At 38.8% G+C, this 18980-nt stretch overlaps 2 protein-coding genes across 2 annotated transcripts in view; both read left to right on the forward strand.

Moving 5' to 3' along the window:
* ATF6 (activating transcription factor 6) overlaps positions 1-18980 on the forward strand; it is a 231444-nt gene that overhangs the window by 128647 nt on the left and 83817 nt on the right. The window lies entirely within an intron of this gene.
* On the forward strand, positions 3350-4090 carry LOC110588117 (proteasome activator complex subunit 3-like). The gene has a single exon (XM_044915889.1). It carries the CDS (start codon positions 3350-3352, stop codon positions 4088-4090), a length of 741 nt encoding a protein of 246 aa, XP_044771824.1.

Raw genomic sequence — 18980 nt, forward strand, 5'->3', positions numbered from 1 at the left:
GCCGAAGGCAGTCGCTTAACCAACTGAACCACCCAGGCGCCTGGAAATAAGTATCTTGAAGGATTAAATTCCAATCTGTATCCTCAGTTACATTTGTATCCAAGAGTTGACACAACAACAGTTGCTTAGAATAATTTTACAAATGGAACTCATACATAGGACCACAGAATCCTTTCTTCAGGGGCATAGTTTCAGAGGTGGAGGATATTTAAAGGATAAATCAATCCACAAATCTGTAGGTATTCCTAAAGTGAAAGTGGTGTGTCATTATTGGCATCAGTACATGCTGCACCCTGCCAACTGTGAGAAGGGAGAAACCTGAACAAGACAACACCCTACACAGCTGTTGCCAGCCTTCCTCCACCTGTTAGTACTCAGTGTTAATTTCATGGGGCGAATCAAGGCATGCAAGTGCATTAAATAATTTTAAAAACCAACTGCTGATTGCTGGTGGTCAGTGGGGAAAGAAAAATTAGGAGCTGTCATTTTCCTACCAACTGCTGCTCTAATTAACAAGGACAAGAAACATATTATGAATAAATAAAATTCTTACACCACACTAGAAAAAAGAGCAGCTGAGCCGCCCCAAAGGATTTTATATCCTACTCTCAGACAGTGAAAGAAAATAATTTCATATAAATGGTTGCATTAGTCAGTGTCATAAATAGAAAGTAAGTCCCCATTAACTAGAAATATTTTCTCTTTGAAAATAGAGTAACAATTTGATAAACCATATATAACATTGAGGATGTTTTTCACATTAAAGAGAATTTCCACAGTAGCCTCCTTGTAATCTTTCATAGCTAAAGTTATGAAGAAAATCAAGATATGGGAAAACTGTGGTCATGTTTCAAGATTTGATTTTCCTTTTCTGTTTGATTACCCTATCTGAATTCCCATAACTTGAATGTAAATTTGCATGTATACAAATGTATGTATACCCAAGTCATCTCTTAGGAGAAGTTTAATGTATAAATAGAAATTTTCTCTAATCAAAAAAAAATAATAATATTGAAATCTGCCTTTTCTCATCTCTCCACATCCAAAACTATCACCAGGTACTGTAATTATACTTCCTAAAACTCTCTAGAGTCTTCGCTCTGGCCCCATTGCCATCACTCTGAATGAGGCATTCTTTACCATTTGGGTTAAATCAGCAGGCGCTCTTCCTTTATTCTCTTCGTCATATCTACCTCCCCACTGAAGTCATCCATCTGTGTGGGTTTTTTTTTTCCCCCTGCCTGAATCCCTTCATTGGCTTTTATCAAATCCAACTTCCTTATGATGGCAAAGAGGGCCCTGCCTCCATGAGCTGGTCTTTGCTTACTTTTCCTGCTTCAGTTGCTGCCACTTTCCCAGATACCCTAGGATCCAGCTTACCAGTAGTTTTCCGGTAGCCCCCCCCACACCCCCGTAGAGCCAAAATACATATGCACCTTTATCCAAACACATATCTTTGAAAATATAATTCCCTCCACCACATCCTTCTTTGTCACATTCCAAGACGTGCAGTGATCTAAACACAAATTTCAGCCCCTAATTAGGGCTGAACACAGTTGACTTGAATACAACTTAAATTGCTAGTTTGTTAGTATAGGTATCTTACTATGATACATGTGTACTTGAACTTTGATGTACTCCCCAGTTTCTGCCTCAGAACTAAAGAATTTATTTTCCAGCTGCTGGAAGTCCTGCAATAGCCCTCTTCAGGAATTGTCTTGTCCCCAACTCAGGACAACTGTGAAGGGGCTTTCCTGGTTTCCCATGGGGTCAGCTGAGGCTCTGAGACTGCATCAGTGCCTAACTTCTCCCTCTGTTCTGTCTCTTCCTTTTCACAGGTCCTTTCTCAAGAACACTCCCTAACACTCCTAAAAGCAATCTCTGTCTGCTTGCTGGGGAGACCAACCTGTAACATGTTTGTCTTATTGACACTTTCTTTTCTGTTCTAGATCTTGTGAAATTATGGTTTGCTAAAGTCTTACTAATTCAAGGTCATTTCATCAGACATGTATCGAGCACCTGATCCATGCCAGGCCTTGTCCCACATGCGATGGCAACAAATTAAGACTTGACCTATGTCCTGAAGTTTACAGTCCAATTGAGGTGACAGTTACACTCAGAACTATATTATAGCATCTTTAGAATAATCCTTTTTTGAACTAAACTTCAATAATTTAAGTATAAATCAAAGGCATGCACTGTGGTGTTGCAAAGAACAAAAGGAAAGTATCTCAGGGAAATGAAAATAAAGAAATGGAGTGAAATTTTAGGAGGTTATAGAATTTGTCTTTATGATTCTGGAAGCCTTTAGGAGAAATGTAGTTTTTTTCATTTTTTATTTTGAAATAAGTTCAAGCTTCAGAAGAGTTACAACTAATACTGAACTCCCTTTATATAGATTTCATCAATTTTTAACATTTCTCCACATGCTTTAACATTCTTTCTCTCTACATCTATACATGCACACTATTTTTGCAAACCATCTGAGAATAGTTTATATCATGTCACTTTATCCCTTAATCCTGTAGTGTGTATTTAAAAAAAGGATATTCACTCTGTAACTACAATATAATTCTCAAATTCAGGATATTTGATACTTTCATTTTACAGTCCAGATTCAAATTGTTAATTATCCCAAAGAAGATGAGCTTTAAGAAGAGTCCTAGACCTTAACATTTGTAACTCAAACTAAAAATTGTATGAAGCAAGCCACAGAAGAGCTCAGAACTTTACTAACTTGATTAAAATACCACAGTGAAGGGGGAACCACTTCTGACTTTGTAAGGGGAAAGCATGGATACGCTCAAGTTACCAGTAAAGGTGTGACTTCTGGCTCTCCAGAAGTGAGCCTTACTCTGGAGAGCTCATTCCTCAAGGTGCCTTTCAAAAGAGACTTGTGTGTCCGGAATCCAGGGATCATGGATTTCCTTGAGCTCCTTTGTAAAGTACATGGACTTGTCGTTGCTTGGTCTTCACGGTGCTTAAGTTTTAACGATGTTCTTTGGAGCCATCAATCCTGCGCAGGCTTCCGGCGGAGAGGCCCGGAGGTGGGGTAAACAGGGGCCGCTCCGGGGAACTGGATCCGCAGAGACTCCTCTCCCCACCTCCCCCACGTGACCCAGGAAGCGGGGGCCACCCAGCTGGGGTGTCGCTGGAAGGGCATGCTCCGCGCGCGGCTCCCTTCCCCCCGCCCCCGCACGGGCCGCCGGGACTCCGGGACGTCACTTCCGGCGTGGCTGGGCGTGGTCTGTTGGGAGTTGGTGGGGGCGGCGGAAGCTCAAGGCCACCCTGCGGCGGTGGGGGGGAACCCGGGTGGTGTCCGCCCCAACGCTCGACGCCCCTGGACGTCATGGCTTCCCCTCTGAAGCTGGAACAGGACGTGCAGGGGAAAGTGGATTCATTTCGCGCCCGCATCGCGCAGGAGGCCGAGGATCTGGTGTCCACCTTCTTCCCTCAGAAGCTGTCAGAGCTGGATAGTCGGGTCCAGGAGCTCCGCCTGCAAGACCTGTCCAGAATCCGTTCGGTGGCCGCCCTGGAGCCCCGCGCCGTGCCCGACACCGCGGGGGACGGGCCCAACCGGGACCTGCCGCCTCTGCAGGCCCAGTCCGCGGTCAAAGTGCCGGCACTGCCAGGGGGCGAGGGACAGCTGCTGCGGAGCAACCAGCATCTGGTGGAGCTGATTGAGCGGGTAAAACCCGAGATCGAGCTGCTGAGAGAGAAATGCAACACGGTGCGGATGTGGGTGCAGCTGCTCATCCCGAAGGTGGAGGACGGCAACAACTTCGGAGTGTCTATCCAGGAGGACACCGTGGACCAGCTGTGGACCGTGGAGAGCACCGCAGCCTCCTATCTGCGCCGCTTCTCCACCTACTACAACACCAGGGCCAAGCTGGTGTCTAAGATAGTGAAGTACCCCCAGGTGGAAGATTATCGCCGCACGGTAGCCGAGGTAGACGAAAACGAGTATCTGAGTGTGCGCCAGATCCTGCTGCACGTTCGGAACCAGTATGCCACCTTGCACGACGTAATCCTCAAGAACATCGAGAAGATCAAAACCCCTCGGAGCACCAACACTGACAACCTCTACTGAGGACCTTTCTCCACCCCTCTTTTCTTCAGGAGGTGGCCGAGCTGTTTAGGCAGCCAGAAGGGGTTATTAATGACTCGACAGGTGCCGAAGCGACTGGAAATGTGCATTATGTTTAGTGACAATTTCATACAGCTTTATTCTCACACTGAATACTTTTAGTGTAGTTGTTATTGGCTTTTTCTTTTGCTGAGAGGATGGGGACAAACCATCTAGTAGAAGGTGGTAGGGTTGGCCAAGGAGAAGGACTGCCATTTTTAAAAGCAGTTTTGTAGATGAATGTTGGCCAAGGTTTCTTTTTTATGGCATTGGTGACATTGAATGGTTTCAGGGGTTACTCGAAGAAAAACCTAAAGTTTAAAAGAAAGTTAAATGAAGCCTTTCCTAAGGTTCTGCTATATGTTACTTTGTTCAAACCTCAGAAATGCTCCTTTAACCACCATTTGTTTTTTTGCAAGGAAAGGGCTTTAAAGGGATGTGTTTAGGTCATTGTATGTCTCCAGTTTGGCAGATTGAAATAAAACTTGGTTTTAACATTTTATGATGTACTAAGTGTGCTTATCTGAACTGTAATCTTCAGATGTATAGGATTTCTGTCTTCATTTGGACTTACACCCTTGATGTTTTTCAGCTCTGTTGTGTAAGAAAAATGAGCATATAAAGAGTAACAGATCTTCATTGTTCTAAAGAAATGGACAGCCCTACCTCCCTTAGAATGAAGAGGAATCTGTGAAAACTGCTTCCTTGCACAACTTTCTACCATCTCCGCATCTTCCGGTTTCCTTTCACACAGCTTAGAATTTCTTCTGTGTATTCATTTATCTCATAAGTTCCTGCTAAATCCTTTAAGCTTTGTATCACGTTTACTTTTTTCCCCCCCTCAATTGAATTTCATCTCCCTTCCCCTTTTGTCTCTTGAGATATTTCTTATGGTCTCTCATTCGAATTTCTGTCTCACATTATATGAATTATTATTTAAATCTAAAGACTCTAAAATGTGACTTTTGAGTTTTTTCCTCCTGCTTTTGCTGCCTGGTTGAGAGGAAACCATTAACTTTTCAGTGATGATCTATACTGTTGACATTTTTCAAGTCCAGCATTTCCAGATTTCAGTTGCAGGTAAAGTGAATTATTGCACTCTGAGTCACCTCATGCATTAAAGGGAATTTCTTGCTTCTGATGTGATGAATCCTTTGTCCATCATGGCTTTTGTTCAGAATTTTATATTTTCTGATGATAAATATACTTTAGTCAGCCTAAGGATGTCTATTCAGAACACCTTGTTTTAGTATTAATATTATTCGAGGATCTTCATCACTCAGAAACACCATGTGTGGAAGTTATGTAATAAACACATTGGGAAGAAGCACGAGTGGGACTTAGTTTTGATACCTTTTTATGTATAGGAATGAGATTATTTCTGTGCGCAATGGATAGCTTCATCTCTTTTTCCCGTTCAGCTAACAGCTTGTGCCCAGAATCCTCATAATATTTTTGAAACTATATGCATACATAAGTATGACCTTAATCTTTTAAAATATTTTATAGTAATACTTTCATGCAATAAATTATTTCTCAAATGAGTTTTTGGTGGGAAAATTATGAGGGACGAAATTTATTTTTTGTGAGGGATGAAAATGTATTTCCCATTGAAATTTCTTTTCTGCATAAGATCCTCGGAAACGAGGTGACCATATAAGAGTCCAATATCTATTTTAAAACTTGTTTGTAGTTCTACCTTTTTTTCCTTTTTTTAAATAGTATCTTTGTAAGAATATAGTTCTTGCTACAAATGCAGTCGCCTTCTGAACTTGCTTATGGATAAGGTCAAAACATGAATAATTTCTTCTCTTCTTTCCCCATATAATGAGTGAAATCACTTCTGAAACGAGACTTTCTCTTCAGTAGTTTCTCTTCAAGTGTGTTTTGGTTGCCAAGGGTGAAAACCAGTGTGAACCTTTGTGTACAGACTTCACTCCACATGCTGTTATAAAAACATTTCCTATTTATCAGCAAGAATTGTTTAAAATGTAAAGCAGAGATGTTTTCTTTTGTATGTTTTTTAGACAAGATGTATTTCCGAGTTTGAACTGTACCACATTATTTATGGTGGGTGGTTTTGTTTTTCTAAGGTGGCAGGGATCCCCATTAGGTTCTCCTGAGGTTGGTGACAGTATCTGTCCAGGAGGGGTCTAATACTAGATGCCTGGCATTTCTTCTGCTTTCATTTTCCTTACGTGTTTCACCTGAAGGAGTGAAAAGACATTTCTCCATGAGGAAAGTGAGTTAGAGACATAAAATTCTGTTGCAGTCACCTTTGATTTTTAAAATTTTATTTATAGTTTTATCTAGAAAATGCACCTTGGGCCTGTTCTTACAGAAATGGATATGAATATTTTCTATTCTAACCTGTATAGATTAGAAAGATTTGTAAACTGGTTTAGTGAAACTTTATTTTCAAAGTAAACTGAGAAATGATAGCGAGGTAAAACAAGTTTATTCTTTCGTTGAACTTCTGAAAAGACTCTTTCAAATCTGACTTTAAACATCAGGAACAACAACAACAAAAGATATGGCCCAACTGAAAAACCTCTGTTTGCATTTGACATTTCCCCCTCAAGGGTTCTCTTTATTTCCCTTGTAAGGTGTTCTATCTGAATTACAAAAGTGCCAGGAACCCTACATCAGTTCACACAATTTGGCAGGCATTTAATTGCACACAGTTTGTAATGGACAATGTAAGGGAAGTCCAAACTTGCTTAGTTTTCAAGCATAGTTAATCTTCTGAGGTTTAAAATATCTGTTCATGCATGATATAACTATCACCTTTTGCATGTTCCTTTTACTCTGAAGCTGTCAAACCTATGCCAGATTGAAACAAATTGTCTCTAACACCCAGGCACGCCTTTTACTAAGAAAATATGCTTGTCCTTTGTAGTTAAGGGTGTTTGGTATTTGCATTTTCCCCCTGTCCTAACAATGTATCAAACTAAATTGGAGCTGGAATGCTTTTATAAAGTCCCTTCCGCAAAAATTAGATCCTTTGTGATTTTTCCCTTTCTTGCAAATGGTTGCAAAAGCTCTTAAAATAATAGACTTATTTTAAGAGCTGGTGTAAAAACATTAGTTTCTGATATATATTATTTGCCTATTATTAGTACTCACAGCTCCATCTTTTGTTCTTTTTAAAAAAGACCGCTGAACTGAGAATTGTTTTGATGTTTTATTTTTAAAAAATAGTTTTAAAAACTTGGGGATTAAGTAATTTTAGTTTTAAATGCCTTTTGTAATTTGTGAAAGCTACTAACTCAAATTTGATTGGAAATTTGGAAATTGGTAGATCTGGCTTTTAGAAATGAGTGAAAATACCTTTCTTAAATCATATAAATGATGTAGAAGAGGCTTAATTTTAAAGTTCTTAAACTTTGGAGCATAGAGGGTTTTTTTTTTAATTACTGAATTGTTTATAAATTCCAGGGTTGTTAGAGGCAACAGTTTTTATAGTTTTTACGAAGTTTTCATGTGTCTACAGAATTCTTACCAAATGGCCTTAACCATTAATAGATAACTGTGTGATCAGTTTTAAAGTTTAAAAGCACTATCTTAACGCTCAGAAATTCGGAAAAATAAATGAAGAAATTACCCATAACCCTCTAGGTCAAAATTACTGAAATGTATATGTGGGTTTCATTTATTTTAAAGAATACATAAGTGTTTTTAAATCATTGCAAATTCATTATGCATATTTCTGTAGAGGATAAGCATCTTAACAATATTATAATTTCATTTGATACCCCAGATTCAGATAGCAATAGATAAACCCCCTTTCATTCAGTTTTTCAAGGATCCTTATGGCTCTGTCTCGTGTGAGAATATTTGAGTTGGGGAAAGTAGAGTGTGGAAGATAGAGATCTGGTAGCCAGGAGGACATGTGTCTAGATGACTGGGAGAATGTCTAGGTATTTAGATTAGGATTTTACTCTGCTATTGGGTTGGGGCTCCATATGGCATTAGCAGTATAGTTGTAATAATTTTATTATTTAGTGCTTATTCCCCCCCCCAAGAAAAGCGTATTAATTACCTGTTTAAAATATGTACAAGAGAGCAATTACATTATTTTATACTGAATAGATGAGTTATTCCTGCTTGCATGATTTGTTATGAGTAGGAGGGAATCCTACTTCCTTTTTCAACATTTAAACATTTCTGAAAGATCCTATTGTGCACTGACATCAAGGCATTTTTTAGAAATTACTGATCTTTTTGAAGAAAACAAAGGACTCAGTCAGTTAAGAAACAGGTGCTGGACCACCCTTGTTCTCTGCACTGGAACACTATACTGCTAACGCATGAGTATCTGCCCACCTTGAACTGAAATTATCCATGGGAAACAATACACATTTAGAAGTTTCATGACTTACCTTTTCGTCAGCAATAATAGGTGCTTTATATTAGATGACCATACATTTGTCTGTTGTTTTCTTTATTGTGTTAAGTCTTTTTTTTTTTTAAGATTTTATTTATTTGAGAGAAAGCACACACCAGCAGGAGGAGGGGCAGAGGGGGAAGAAGGACAAGCAGACTCCACGATGAGCACGGAGCCCAACACGGGCTTGATCTCCCGACCCTGATATCATGACCTGAGCCAAAATCAAGAGTCGGTCGCTGGTCAGTTGGTTGCTTAACCGACCAAGCCACCCACGTGCCCCCTATTGTGCTAAGTCTTCAAGTTCCTAAAGGTCAGTTAGGAGAATTTTATCAGTGAAGCTTAGTGAGCCCTGTCACTCACATTTAAAATGTCTCTCTAGTAAGCTAAATTTAATGAATTCTCTCACATAGAGAATGTCAAGCATTATTTTTACTCATTCGTGAAAAGCTAGCAGGCGCTGATGAACAGGAGGTGAACCTACAATCAGAGTTAGGTTCCTTTTACAATTTGGCCACTTGTTTTAGCTTTGTTATTTAAGCTCACTTTTACAAAGTTTTACAACCTTATGTTGTAAATGATAACATTTCCTTCAAATACTGTTGCTTTCAAAGTGTAAAGCATTTTGAAATTGTTGAATATAGTTTTCAATTTAAATTTTTTGAGATTGAGAGGTGTGCTTTCGCCCCTGTTAATTTTACACATGGAGAAATTCAGACCCAGAGAGTTACATAGTGTCACAACTCATGTGACAAAGTCTAGAAGCCAAATCATCTTCCATTTCAGGCTAGCGCTCTTTTCACTGCACTACACTATCTCCCTGTTATCAATAAATGAGATTATGTTAAAAGAGAGTTTTCCTAGAAACACGCAAACTAGTAGAATTCCACAAATTAACATGTCCTTATGAAGTGGTGTGTTATTCTGCAAAATTTAAGAGAAGTTGAAATGTTTCTAAACCTGTAATATTTTTACTTAACTAAAGATTGTGTAAAGAAAAATTTTTTTAAATCTCTAAGTTTATGTTAAATGTAATTTGGTTATAAAAATGATTCTTACTAAACAAAACCCAGGAGTCTCAGTAGCTCCAATCCCATATCCTTCTGAGGAGGAGTTATTCTATACCATCAGCAATGCCTCTTGTGTTAGAAGATGGTGCTCTTAGAGCATTTGGGGACAGACCAGGAGAAGTATGTTACAAGAGTTTGTTTTTTTCACTTTCTTAATGTATGGATTTAAAATTTCCCACTGACCATCTCCGCCACCCTAATCTTTACCACCAAAGAATTGCTAAGTGGAGTCGTTATGGTGTTAGGCCTGCTATTCCTGATAACCTACAGAATAAAGGGCGGGGAAGCAGAAGAGCTGTAGTGTTTTGTTGGGGAGGAGGCCCGAAAGGGCCATTTCCCAAAAGAAGTTTATCCCGTAGCGCTGCACTGTGTTCCACACAGTAGGTACCAGTCTTCGGGTGTAACCAGTCATTGAGGTAGGCTGTAGGTATAAAAGGCACACAAGAGTTTGAGGGCTTAGTATAAAGACAAAGTAAAATATCTCAATTTTTGTATCGATTACATGTTAAATGATAATATTCTGGCTGTTCTGGGTTAAATAAAGTAGATTATTAAAATTCCACACGTTTCTTTTTACTTTTTAATTGTATCCTAGAAAGTTTAAAGTTACCTGTATGTATAAAGTTGGACAGCACTGCATGAGAGCTAAGATTTCTGAGGTAATTGGGATGAGCCTTGAATCTGAAACAGAACTTTCTATATTATGGGGACATGGTATTTCATTAAGTCCGGACTTTTTGATTTCTAGTAAAATTTGTATTAGTTTGCCATCCATTTCATAATGTGCAATTCAGTAAAAGCCATTCAGGGAGAGGCTAAACTTTGTGAACCAAGCCTCTGTGGACTCCAGCTTGATCTTGGAACTTAGAATGCCTGAAGGAGTGGATGGCTAGAATGCCCCGTAAGCATGCCTTCTAAATAGCATGTCTGTTACCCAGACTTTTGGGGAAAGCGTAGAGTACTAGTAGTCTGTATGGCTACTTCAGGGCAGCTTTGTATGCATTAGAAACCAAATAGATGGTAAGTTTGGCATCCTATTATAAAAATTGAGACAAACTTTTTGTGTGGATAAAAGAATAATGTACCCCTGGTGCCTACAAATACCTATAGGTGAAGTCAGGCTGTCCCGCAAGGAGCAGCGTTTGAACACTCAAATCCCCATAATTCCATTGAATTCCCATAATATTGTTTCTTTATATTATCTTTATGTCTATATATATTCTCTCTCCATAAGTTCCTTCAGAATAATGAGTTTTTTAATTCACTCTTCTGGGGTTTTGCCTGTAGTAAATTTCTAAAGTATTTTGAATTAAATTGAACTAAACCAAAACTAGGTCAAACTACGGAAAATTGTTTCTCCCTTTTCTAAGACATACAGTCAATCAGAGAGGCACTGTGCTACAATTGAACATGTATGTGGATGTGTACCCAGAAATATGTGACAACAGACTTAGGTGTGAGACCCCTAAACATCGGATTCAGAAGTAAACAAAGGCCAGTTTCTGGCTTCTAATTAGGCTTTTTCATGTCACAATAATATGAATGTTTTTAAGTACTCCTGGCGGCTCTCCTTCGATACTCCCAGTAATTTCATTAAGCCTGTTCACCCGGCGACAGCTGCAGTTATTCCAAACATCTGTGCTGAATCCCCACTGAAAACAACTCTCTCACCCCATTAACAACACCAGTAATTCCTTATTACTTTTCTAGCCACGAGTTATGGAGAAATAAGTCTAGTATATCAAAGAGGGAAGAATCCTGAAAATTGTTTCTCACAATTGATTCTCTATGCTCATGCACGTAACGCTTTACCTTCCAGATTTCTGTACTTAAAAAGTTAGTTTCTTTATAGTACTTGAAATTTAATATAGTTTGTTAAATAGTTAAGAAGGAATTCTTTTAGATTTTATTAAGTTTTATTTGCTAATAAAGACTTAAAACATTTTGCATAAAAATTATTTCAGAGGGGTCGGTTAAGCGTCTGCCTTCAGCTCAGGTCATGATCCCAGGGTCCTGGGATCGAGCCCCGCATCGGGCTCCCTGCTTCGTCTCCCTCTGCCCCTCCTCCCACTCATTCTCTCAGTCTCTCTCTCTTTCTCTCAAATAAGTAACTAAAATCTTTTTTAAAAATTTTCATAAATTTTATATAGTTTAGAGTAAGTATAGTGAACTCAACACACCACTACCTTATTCCTCTGCTTCTTTAATATTGGTAAATATTTTTCTTTGCTTTTTCCCCTACATTTATGTTGTGGGACAAGCACACAATTACTGAGAACGCATTACCTGTATATTTCACAACTTACTCCAATACTTCTATCAGGCACCCATCCAGAACTGAAGGAATTGGACTATATGGTTGCTGTTCTGTGGAAGAGTAATACTCAACTCTGCTTATGAATAATTAACAGATGGCATGAAAAAAAAACTCTTAGAAAGTCATTTTTATGAACCTCATGAGCTGAGGGTTAATATTTTCAATAAGAAGGCAGTAAGTCAAGTGTAATTCTTTTGCATTTAAACTCCACATTATTGCATTTTATTTATTTTTAAAAAGATTTTATTTATTTGAGAGAGAGAGAAAGAGAGTACGAGCAGGAGGAGGGGAGAGGCAGAGGGGGAGGGGAGAGGCAGAGGGGGAGGGGAGAAGCTGGCTCCCCGCTGAGCAGGGAGCCCGATACGGGGCTCGATCCCAGGACCCTGAGATCACGACCTGAGCTGAAGGCAGACGCTTAACCAACAGAGCCACCCAGGCGCCCCCACATTATTGCATTTTATTATAAGAAGTCTAAAGATGATACAAGTAGTTTAGTAGGAAGAATACATTGATTCTGATGAATGTAATATCTTTAGATTTTTCTTTTTTAAATTTATTTACATTCACTTAACATTATAGTGTATTACTTGTTTCAGAGGTAGAGTTCAGTGATTCATTAGTTGTATATAAGACCCAGTGCTCATTACATCATGTGCCCACCTTAATGCCTCTCACCTATTTACCCCATTCCCCTCCAGCACCCCTCAGTTTGTTTCCTGTGGTTAGGAGTCTCTTATGGTTTGTCTCCCTCTCTGATTCCATCTTGTTTTATTTTCCCTCTCTTCTCCTATGTTCCTCTGTTTTGTTTCTTAAATTCCACGTAGGAGTGAGATCATATGATAATTGTCTTTCTCTGATTCTTAGCATAATACCCTCTAGTTCCATCCACATCATTCCAAATGGCAAGATTTCATTTTTTGATGGCTGAGTAGTATTCCATTACACACACACACACCCACACCCACATCTTCTTTATCCATTCATTCGTCGATGGACATCTGGGCTCTTTCCATAGTTTGGCTATTGTGGACATTGCTGCTATAAACACTGGAGTGCAGGTGCCCTTTCAGATCCCTACATTTGTATCTTTGGGGTAGATACCTAGTAGTGCAATTGCTGGGTCGTAGGGTAGCTCTACTTTCAACTTTTTGAGGAACCTCCATACTGTTTTCCAGAGTGGCTGCACCATCTTGCATTCCCACCAACAGCGTAGGAGGGTTCCCCTTTCTCCGCATCCTTGCCAACATCTGTCGTTTCCTGAGTTGTTAATTTTAGCCGTTCTGACTGGTGTGAGGTGGTATCTCATTGAGCTTTTGATTTGGATTTCCCTGACGCCGAGCAATGTTGAGCACGTTTTCATGTGTCTGTTGGCCATTTGGATGTCTTCTTTGGAAAAATGTCTGTTCGTGTCTTCTGCCCATTTCTTGATTGGATCATTTGTTCTTTTGGTGTTGAGTTTGATAAGTTCTTTATAGATTTTGGATACTAGCCCTTTATCTGATATGTCATTTGCAGATATCTTCTCCCATTCTGTCAGTTGTCTCTTAGTTTTGTTGACTGTTTCCTTTGCTGTGCAAAAGCTTTTTATCTTGATGATGTTTAAACTTTTAGAAAGATTATGAGTATTGGCAACAACAAATGAAGTCAGAATAGCTTGATTAAAGCAAGCAAACATAGGGACGCCTGGGCGGCGCAGTCGGTTAAATATCTGACTTTTGGTTCAGGCTCAGGTCATGATCTCAGGGTTGTGAGATCAAACCCCATGTCAGGTCTGTGCTTAGTGCAGAGTCTGCTTGAGATTCTCTCTCCCTCTGCTCATGCTCCTTCTCGCTCTCTCTCTCATATAAAATAAAATAAATCTTTAAAAAATAAAACAAGCAAATGTAGCTTATTAAAAGAATATCTCCTTGGGACGCCTGGGTGGCTCAGTTCATTAAGCAACTGCCTTCGGCTCAGGTCATGATCCTGGAGCCCTGGGATCGAGTCTCACATCAGGCTCCCTGCTCAGCGGGGAGTCTGCTTCTCCCTCTCACCCTCCCCCCTCTCATGCTCTCTCTCTCTCTCATTCTCTCTCTCAAATAAATAAATAAAAATCTTAAAAAAAAGAGTATCTCCTTAATTCTATAGTATGTGCTAATTTTTTGTTTTGCAAGTACACAGATTGAGACATAAACCTAGGGATTACACGGAACATGCTCGTTCTGTAGTAATGTTTTGCAAAACAATCTTCAGCTCCCTAAGGAAATTTAAGCATTTGAAAATTGAAATTAAAAATGGCATTTGAAAATTGAGAAATGAAACCTTTGATAAAAGCAAAGGCTATGGGAATTATCCCAGTCAGAAAGAAATATTACTCATTCCTTTTAACTCTTACATTCCTCCTTCAGAAACCATTTAAATTTACTCAAAAAGATTTAATTTAAAAGTTCTGCCTAGAACTTAAATTTTAAAATTCTGCCTAGGGGCGCCTGGGTGGCTTAGTCGGTTAAGTGTCTGCCTTCGGCTTGGGTCCTGATCCCAGTGGGATTGAGCCCCACATCGGGCTCCCTGCTCAGCGAGGAGTCTGTTTCTCCCTCTCTCCCCTGCTTGTGCTGTCTCTCTCTCTCTCTCTAATAAATAAATAAAATCTTTAAAAAAAAATTCCACCTAGAAAATAAATTTGAAATTTTTAGTATTATTCACAGTAGTGCTGCGTTGGTCTCTTAAATTAACTTAAACATATGTTTATATAAGAGACAGATTGATGTTTCTTTTAATGAGTTAATGCCAAAATATCCTTCAATTATTTTATTTTCTGCCCATAGTAGAGCCATACATGTAATTCATCCCATTTAATGATACTCGATTCTCTTTAGGAAAAGGTGGATCCAGGGAGCTGTGGAAATAAATAATAGATTCAGAGATTTATAGGACAGTTTCCACGACTCATGACTTAAAACGTGTAAGAATGATTACTGTGTATGGTAAGGCTGCCTATATCTATTTTGACTTTAACACTTTAGTATGTGCCTATGTTAGAATTGTTTATGCAAATGCATTTTGGGGTCCTATCAATAATATTGAAACAATTCTCTATGTTCATGTGAAATTACTTCTATTTACCTTCATTTACTATCATCCCTAGTTCTTACTTTCATATACCTGTCATTCATATAAATTAGAGGCTATAAAGACTATCTGTGATGACCATTTTCCCCCCAGTATATTTAGCATCCTGATCTTATATGATTCAGAGTGATGTTAAAAGTAGCACCTGCTTCCTGATCACACACAAAAGGAAGACCAGACGTACACAGGGAGAGAGCAAAAATTTTATATTATAGATAAATATGACCTGATAAATAAGTATGTTTGTGAAGTTGTTGATGGATATTGATTTCCTTTCATTTAGGGACATCCCAGAAACCCACCCACGTAGTGAACAGATTCCAGTACTCTTTAGCAGTTGGATAAACTGCCTTTCATGAGTGAATTGTATTTTCTACTTTGAAGATCTCTGTGTCTTTTTCCTTGGTGATTTTAGAAACACTTATTTTGATTTGGTGATTGTTGGTATGTGGGGATAAAATTGTTGTTGACAGAGCTGAGTCTAAATCCTAGCTGGGCCTCAGTTTTTTTTTAAATGAGGGCGTAGACTCCCTGATCTGTAAGGGTTCTTCCTGCCCCATGACTCTGTGCTTTTGCTTAATATAATTTCTGTCATATTTTGGTTGACTTTTTGAATGTAATAGCAGAACTTCAAGAAAATCCCCTACATAAAACTTGACCAAACCTGAGATTTTAGGGATGGGAGAGAGATGATCATAAAGCCTTCAAAGACGAAAATGTAAACTGAGTTATATAAGGTGAATAGGTATTCTCAGCACAGAATAATAAAGAGCAAGGGCATTCCAGACTCAGGAACCTCACTGTAAAGTTAAGTATCCATGAAAGAATGTGGTGGGAAAGAAAAGGAATAATTTGAGTTTATCAGAATTTAGGGAATATTGTACAGGATAAGGTTGGAGAAGGAAGTTGGGCCCAAATTTTCAGTTTATTAGCCATCGCCTCTTAGTTAAATATATATTCTGTCTTTATATGTTTTTTGAGTATCACAGATGTGGCAAGAGTTGGGAAATAGAAAAACTTCAGGGAAATTTTAGACTGCTTTGGGTTATTTTATTTATTTAACCTTTTAGCAGCAGTTTAGTATCTTAATAATTGTGAGAATGTTGAAACAGAGAGGGTTAGGGTTAGTCAGGGACTATCTTTACCTCCTTTTGTTATCTAGCATTCATTTCCTAGACACTTTCTTTGGTGGGTTTTTTTTTTTTTTAATAGTACCTATTTGTTTTCCTAATTAATAGGCATTGATTTCCCTTTTTAGTTTATCACTCCTCTTTGTAATTTAGCCTAATACTCCAGTAGCCATTTTATTTAGATTGTCATCCTATATGTCTTTTGAGCTCTGTGTTGGTGGCTGGATTTTTCCATGATCTTCTGTGAAGTTAGAGCTCACAACCATCTGATAGGTATAAAGAGTGTATCTGTAGCCACATTTCCTAATAAAAAGAAATTCTTGAAGAGCAAAGATCTAAAACTTAGAGAAGGAAATCCCCCTCCCTCTAAATGCCCCTTTAAAATAAGGAGTATTATCTTATTCTTGCCTCAGGCCTCCCATCTTTTCAGAGTCTTTGTTAATGAGAACACTCTTGTGTGTGACCTGGCATTCCAGGGCAGGGCTGAACACATCTCATTTCCTCTGGCTCCACCATTAATTACTCATATCAGCACTTGTAGATCTCACACTGGAGAGCGAACTCCAGCTTAGATTCTTTTTCTTTTTTTTTTAAGTTTAATTTTAATTCTGGTGTAGTTAACATACAGTGTTATAATAGTTTCAGGTGTACAATATAGTGATTCAGCACTTCTGTACATCACCCGATGCTTATCACAAGTGTACTCCTTAATCTCCATCACCTGTTGCATCCATCCTCCCCACCCACCTCCCCTCTGGTAACCACAGTTTGTTCTTGTGAGTCTGTTTCTTGATATTTATCTCTCATTTTTTCCCTTTGCTTGTTTTCTTAAATGCCACATACGAGTGAAATCATATGGTATTTGTCTTTCTTTGACTGACTTATTTCGCTTAGCATTATTCTCTCTAGTTACATCCATGTTGTTGCAAATAGAAAGATTTCATTCTTTTTTATGGCTGAATAAAATATACACCACATCTTTATCCACTCATCAGTTGGTCGATGGACACTTGGGCTGCTTCCATATCTTGGCTATTGTAGATAATGCTGCTACAAACATAAGGGTTCATGTATCCCTTTGAATTAGTGTTCTTGTATTCTTTGGGTAAATGCCCAATAGTGCGATTGCTGGATCATAAGGTAGTTCTGTTTTTAACTTTTTGAGGAACTTCCATATTGTTTTCCACAAGGACTGCACCAGTTTGCATTCCTACCAACAGTGCACAAGCGTTTCTTTTTCTCCACATCCTCACCAACACCTGTTGTTTCTTGTGGTGTTGATTGTAGCCATTCTGACAGGTGTGAGGTAATATCTCATTGTAGTTTTTTTTTTTTTTAAGATTTTATTTATTTATTTGACAGAGACACAGTCAGAGAGGGAACCACAAGCAGGGGGAGTGAGAGAGGGAGAAGCAGGCTTTCCGCAGAGCAGGGAGCCCGATGCGGGACTCGATCCCAGAACCCTGGGATCATGACCTGAGCTGAAGGCAGATGCTTAAAGACTGAGCCACCCAGGCGCCCCCTCATTGTAGTTTTGATTTGCATTTCCCTGATGATGAGTGATGTTGAGCATCTTTTCATGTGTCTGTTGGCCATCTGGATGTCTTCTTTGGAGAAGTATCCGTTCATGTGTCCTGCCTAGTTTTTAATTGGATTATTCAGTTTTTGGGTGTTGGGTTTTATTAAGTTTTTTATGTATTTTGAATACTAACCCTTTATCGGACATGTCATTTGCAAATATCTTCTCCCATTCCATATGTTGCCTTTTAGTTTTACTGATTGTTTCCTTTACTGGGGCATTGTATTTTGATACAGTCTCAATAGTTTAGTTTTGCTTTTGTTTCCCTTGAGTCAGGAGACATATCTAGAAAGAAGTTGCTTCAGCCAATGTCAAAGAAATTACTGCCTGTGTTCTCTTCTAGGATTTTTATGGTTTCAGGTCTCACTCACATTCAGGTCTTTAATCCATTTTGAATTTATTTTTCGTGTATGATATAGGAAGGTGGTCCGGTTTCATTCTTTTGCATGTAGCTGTCCAGTTTTCCCAAAACCATTTGTTGAAGAGACTGTCTTTTCCCCATTGGATATTCTTTCCTGCTTTGTCAAAGATTAATTGACCATATAATTAAAGGTTCATTTTTGGGTTTTCTTTTCTGTTCATTGATCTTTGTGTCTATTTTTGTGCCAGTACCATACTGTTCTGGTTACTGCAGCTTTGTAATAAAACTTCAAGTCCGGAATCATGATGCCTCCAGCTTTGCTTTTCTTCTTCAGGATTGCTTTGGCTGTTCAGGGTCTTTTGTGGTTCCATACAAATATTAGGATTATTTGTTCTAGTTCTTTTTATTTTTATTTTTTTAATCATCCGTTTTGAAAGATTTAATTTATTTGAGAGAGAGAGAGCACAAGCAGCAGGAGAGGGAGAGAGAAAAGCAGGCTCCTCACTGAGCAGGGAGCCCGATGTTGGCCTTGATCCAAGGACCCCAGGATTATGACCTGGGCTGAAGGCAGATGCTTAACGATGGAGCCACCCAGACACCCCTGTTGTAGTTCTGTGAAAAATGGTGTTGGTATTTTGATAGGGATTGCATTAAATGTGTAGACGCATTGAGTAGTATAGACATTTTAACAGTATTTGTTCTTCCGATCCATGGGATGGCTTTCCATTTCTCTGTGTCCTCTTCAGTTTCTTTCATCAGGGTTTTATAGTTTTCAGAGTACAGGTCTTTCAGCTCTTTGGTTAGGCTTATTTCCAGGTATCTTAATATTTTTGGTGTGGTTGTAAATGGGATTGTTTTCTTAATTTCTCTTTCTGCTGCTTCAGTATTCATGTACAGAAATG

This window comes from Neomonachus schauinslandi, chromosome 6 (assembly GCF_002201575.2).
Source record: "Neomonachus schauinslandi chromosome 6, ASM220157v2, whole genome shotgun sequence".
Taxonomy (NCBI): domain Eukaryota; kingdom Metazoa; phylum Chordata; class Mammalia; order Carnivora; family Phocidae; genus Neomonachus; species Neomonachus schauinslandi.